Consider the following 5737-nt stretch of genomic DNA (forward strand, 5'->3'; position numbering starts at 1 on the left):
CTGACCAATCACGTCCGTGGTATGATATCATGCAGCGTAGAGCGTCTTCCAGAATCAGATTCTGGCGTTCGGTTTGTCCATCGTCTTGGGCACGATAGGAAGTTGTCGTGTGCAGACGAATTCCCATTAGCTTAGCCAAGGATGACCAGAACTTGGCGACGAACTTGGAATCTTGATCGCTGATGATGATCGATGGTAAACCGTGATGGCGAACAACGCAATCAAAGAAGTGATACGCAGTCTTCTGTGCATCATCAGTCCGGTTGCACGCACGATACTTCGGGCGCTTGGACAACTTGTCGACAACAGTCAAGATTGCATCAAAACCATTGGAATCAGGTAATCCAGTGATAAAGTCCATAGAGACGACAGACCAGCATTCCTCAGGAATCGGAATGGGAATCATCTTGCCATTCTTGCGAGCATTGCTGTGTTTCCAGCGAGTGCAAGTTTCACAACTTTGCACATAATCGCGAGCGTCTTGGATTAAGGTGGGCCAATGATACCATTGCGAAATGCGAAGGTACGTTTGATGAGCTCCAGGATGAGCAGCAATATTGGAGTCATGAAAACAAGAGATGATGGAAGTTCGAAGATGATTGTCCCGAGTAAACGGAACACACAAGCGCATCATCGTCTGATACTTGCGGAAAAGTAAACCATTTTGTTTGACAAATGGTTGTTCCGGATGCTTAAAACGATCTCCGTAGTCTGGGCAATTGCGATATCCAGCAGCGAACTCTCTGCTAACCGAATCAGACCAACCGAGCGAACTCCAATTTTGAGCTTGTTGGGTCACATTGGTGGCCACAACAATATTCTCAGCCGCAGCGACGGTACGTGGAGTTTCCACTGGTACATGTCGGTAAGCTTGAGCTAAGGTTGGAACAAGGCGCGTGTAGTAACCAGCAGCAACATCCTCCCCACGAAATTGAGGGCGAGAGGGTGGTCGAACCAAATGTTGGTTAAGACTGCGGTAGTCGGTAGTAACGCGTCGATTCGTCAGGTTTCGAGCTGCACGGGTGTGGCAGCGCGTGGTACACTGATGAAACGAAACCGTATTGATCGCATGCTCCGAAGATTGACGCGACAACGCATCGGCAACCCCATTGAGGTGTCCCTTAATGTGATGCAACTTGAACGTAAACTGTGCGAAAAACGTCAAATAGCGAGCTAATTTCGCTGAAACCTTCGGGTGGTGCAAAAACCATTTGCAAGCAGTGTTGTCTGTGTAGATATCAAATTCACGACCATATAGGTAGTGACGCCACTTGTCTAACGCTAATTTAATAGCGAAGAGTTCTTTCTCGTGTGTTGGCCAATTAATCTCGTGAGGACCAAGTTTCTTCGAGAAGAAGGCGATCGGATGATCTTGACCGAAACGAACTTGAGAGATAACGCCACCAACACAGTAGCCAGAGGCATCTGTTGTCACGATGAAACGTTTCTCGTAATCCGGTAACTGCAACACGGGTGCTTCTTGAAGAGCGGATTTGATTTCCTCAAACGATCGCGTCTGTTCTGGCCCCCAGCTCCAGACATGTTTTTTCTTGACAAGAGAACCAAGAGGCAACGCAATAATGGCGTAATCACGGATAAAGCGACGGTAATAACCTACGAGACCCAAAAAACTTTGTAGTTGCTTTTGGTTTAGTGGCGTAGGCCACTTTGCAATTGCTTCAGTCTTGCGAGTATCAACAGCAAGTCTTTTGGCAGAAATCGTATAGCCGAGAAACTTAACTTCGGACTGACCAAAGTGACACTTCGAGAGATGACAGAACAAATTCTCACGACGTAGAACCTCGAAGAGAGTTTGAAGATGCTCAACATGCTCTTCCAGACTGGTGGAAAAGACACAAATGTCATCCAAGTAGACAACAATGAATCGGTACTTCGCAAAGAGTACCCTCATAAGGCGAGTCCAAACACCAGGCATACCGGTCAATCCCATAGGAGCTACACACCACTGGTAAGTTTCAGCGTGCGTGCGAAAGGCGGTATACTTGCGACTCTTGAGCGCGATACGCATCTGGTGATATCCTTGAGCCAAATCTAGAACTGAAAAGACGGCACAACCAGACATCTGATCGAAGAGTTCGTCGATGCGAGGCAGTAAAATCTTTGGAACGATCGACTGCGAGTTCACATAGCGATAGTCGATGACCCAACGGATAGGCAAAGTCGAGTTTCCAGAGCGTACCCACTCAGAGCGAGACAGCTGATGTCCAGAAGTAGGATCTTTCTTTGGAATCCCAAAGATGTTGGACACCCAAGGAGAATCAGAAACTTCGATCCATCCTTTCTTCAGCTTCTCTGCAACGAAAAAATCTAGTGCATCCTGCTCAACCTTAGACAGGCGGAACGGAGCACGGCTACTTGGAACAGCATCAGGTTTCTTGTGGAGTTCGAAATCTACACGACGTGAAGGCGGTAAATCATCCGGTAAAGTTTCCGGAAAGACGTCAGTAAAACGCTTCAATAAGTGAGTGATCGGAACAGGAGTCGACTCACTAACTGGCGTGACCGCACAAATCTTGACACGGTACACTTCCTTGTACACATGTTTCTTCACGTTACATTTAAAGGCAACAGCAGCAATCTCCACAGCTGCTTGACTAGCAACCGTTGATGGAGGTGCACAAGACACACTTGGAAACGAAATCTCATGCGAACGCCAATTGATACATGGCTGAAACTTGGTAAACCAAGGTTTTCCCAAGATGACATCATGGGCAGATCCAAGTGACCATTCCATGACTTGAAGTTTGCGGAAACGGTAGCGACCGAATTCAATAGTCGCTTGACCTTTCTTCACAGAACGCACTTTCGTAGAAGTTCCATCGAACCGCGTGACTTGTGAGATACCAGACGTAGCGGTGTTAGCGACTAAACCTGGGCGAGCAACATTGCACGTAGCACCACTGTCGAACATGATGACGACAGGTTTCCCATCACAGGTCCCTTGTTTACGAATGAGCTCGTTCTCACGATGCATGGACGACAAGGTGGACGTGGAAATCTCTTCCACTTCAACAACCTCAACCTCGTCATCGGAACGGGTCATAGGCGCTCGTTCAGCAGCAGCAGCAGTTGTATGAGGAGAAGAATTAAAGTTCGCGGCAGATTGCTCGTGACGGTTCTTTCAAGCATACTTCTCCTTGTTCTTCAACTTGAAGCACTGCTAAATGACATGACCAGACTTCTTGCAGTAACGACATCGCTTGTTAGACGACGAAGAAGAAGCAGAACGGCGATTTCTAGTACTACCTGAGTCAATTTCCATTGGCTCGGGTTCGTTCTCCTGAGCACGCATAGGCGTGGCTTGCTTTTGGTGTGAATTGTTGTTGACCTGAGAGCGTGATCGGTCCTGCGAAAAGAACGGTGGACGATAGTTCTTACCGCGGACATGATGCGATCGATCATACGCCAAAGCAATCTTCATTGCTTGCGACACTGTTGTACAGCGACGATATTGCACCTCTTCGCGCGTAGGACTGACTAGTCCACGTGTGAAGTAAGTGATCTTGTCCAACTCACTCCTGTCTGTCACTTGCATGATGGCTTCACGGAAGCGAGAGATGTAATCTTCCAAGCTAGAGCAAAATTGCTGCTTGAGCGCGTACAATTGATCACGCAAACGCTCTTGCAAATCCGGAGGCACAAATTCATCGGTCAACCGGGCCATAAGGTCCTGCATGTCCTTGATATCACGCTTGTTTAGCTTGTACTCCTTTAAGGTTCGCAGTAGTAATGGCCAAAATTCGAGAACTTTGTTTGTCGTTTTGCCAATCGATGTTTTTGGCATCAAAGTACTGAGCAAGTTGCTCGAAGTACAAATTAACAGATTCTCCCATCGTGCCATGAAATTCAGGCAGACGGATACCTTCCACTTTCACTTCACGCTTACTCATGGCTTCAAGCAGTTGTTGCTGCTTGTCAACCATTTCGATGAGTTTCTGCGTGATAGCGTCAGTAGACCATCCTTGAGGATTCAAGGAAGTCATGGTTGATTGTTGTAAAATTCAGCGATGAAGTGCCAAAAAGGTAGTCGGGTACAGGTGGACAGCGACGAGGGGTGCAGGTACTGATTGATCCGGTTCTTATAGACCAGACACTTACAGTACACACGCAATCAACGATAACGCTGATGAAGGATGCGACGTTAGGTACGGGTACTAACTTGATCCGGTTCTTATAGACCAGACGCTTAGTGCAGTACACACGCAAAATTTCAACACGGCAAGCCGTATGAAATAAGGTCGCAGCGAAGAAATTCGACGAATGTGGAGACGAAGAACGACGGCACACGCTCAACGAGCGGCTTTCCACGTGTCGCGTAGCGAATATAGAATACTCCCGGACGAAAAACAGCAAGTGCTACCAGATGTGACGACTGGTGAGAGCACGGCGCAGAGGAACAGCGGCGAGGAGCGAAGCGGAGGAGGGCGGCGAGAGTCCAACGATGGGGACTCGAAGGTAAGGCGTAGGAGGCAGTTGATGTGCCTCGAAGAAGGTAAATTGGAAAGTGAGATTGAAATGGTTAGTTGTTTGTCGGCTACGAGGAAGTGCTTGTTAGCATTCCCTTGGTATCCTATGTAAGTATATGCATTTCTCTATACTATGTTCTAAGTAGTCGTTGAGTCGAATCTTGAAGTAGCGTAGCGTAGTAGTGAACCGCGGCTCATTTGAACCGGGTCAGAATCTCCATAGTGAATTCAAATGAAAAAGAATGACTGTCATTGAAGTTCCATGTTTGGCAATACTCATCCAAACATGGTGATTGCCTTCCGGTCAGGCGTGTGTCTGCCTGGCCGCTCATTGGCAACTTAAGCAAAGACATGTAGGAAAGAAATAGAAGAAAGTAGGACGCATCGCTGGCTGTGACGTTGGCGCGTCGTTACAAAGTTCGTGACTACTCTAACTACAAGTGTCTTGGGTGGCAAGAGCGAAGAGAAACGTATCTCTCTAATTTGCTCTTTTACCTGATCGTATTCTCGGAAATGGGGGAGATCCCGACCCTTCCAAGGCAGAAATGAAGGCGCGATTCGTCAACGCTAAACTTTCGGATGACCCGACGTACCCGATGGACCCAATGTACTGTGCATTCTCGAAGGAAAAGTCGAAGACGTGCGCTGAGTTCGGGCTCAGTAGCTACGACGCGAATCCCATTATGTACGAGCGTGACCAGTACTGGAACAAGAGTGCTACGATTCCGAGTCAAGCCAGCGTGTTACTTCTTAGTGGGAAACTAGACCCCCAGACGCACCACAAGTACGCGGACGGCCTTATTAAAGCATTGAAGGGCGACAATAAGGAGCTGATCTCGTTCGACTACGCTCCTCGCGGCATCACTTCGTCCACACATTTGGTGGCGGGTGATCCGAGCAGTGTAACGTGCGGGACGAAGCTGCTCCTGTCGTACGTGCAAAGTGGCGGCAATCTGAAGAAAATGGACAAGTCTTGTGTCGCTGAGATGCCAATTTTCGACCTCACGATTCCTCCCGGACACCTGCGAGTGGTGACGTAGGGTTCGTCACGGGGGGATTGTTCTCCATGTGTCGATCGCTTCTAAGAGTAGGAGCCATTTAAATGTAAATACACTTAAATGTCAACTTTAGGAAACTAATCAGGAAGTAACGTAAACACGTAAGTGCCGGGCAAAAGGCCGCGACAGGACTGCGGTGTCTGGCGAGGCTGCTCTTCTCTGCTGCTCTCTGATGAGCGGCAGGCGTCAAAA

The 5737-nt window shown here is 48.2% G+C and overlaps 1 protein-coding gene across 1 annotated transcript; it reads left to right on the top strand.

Moving 5' to 3' along the window:
• Window positions 1–4980: 4980 nt before the first annotated feature.
• On the top strand, window positions 4981–5527 carry PITG_06046 (uncharacterized protein; the record flags this gene model as incomplete). The annotated part of the gene is made up of 1 exon (XM_002998205.1): window positions 4981–5527. The coding sequence occupies one exon, from the start codon at window positions 5033–5035 to the stop codon at window positions 5525–5527; it is 495 nt and encodes a 164-aa protein (XP_002998251.1).
• Between the last annotated feature and the right edge of the window lie 210 nt (window positions 5528–5737).

The sequence above is a fragment of the Phytophthora infestans genome, genomic scaffold (genome assembly GCF_000142945.1).
Source record: "Phytophthora infestans T30-4 supercont1.9 genomic scaffold, whole genome shotgun sequence".
In the NCBI taxonomy this organism is placed as follows: domain Eukaryota; phylum Oomycota; class Peronosporomycetes; order Peronosporales; family Peronosporaceae; genus Phytophthora; species Phytophthora infestans.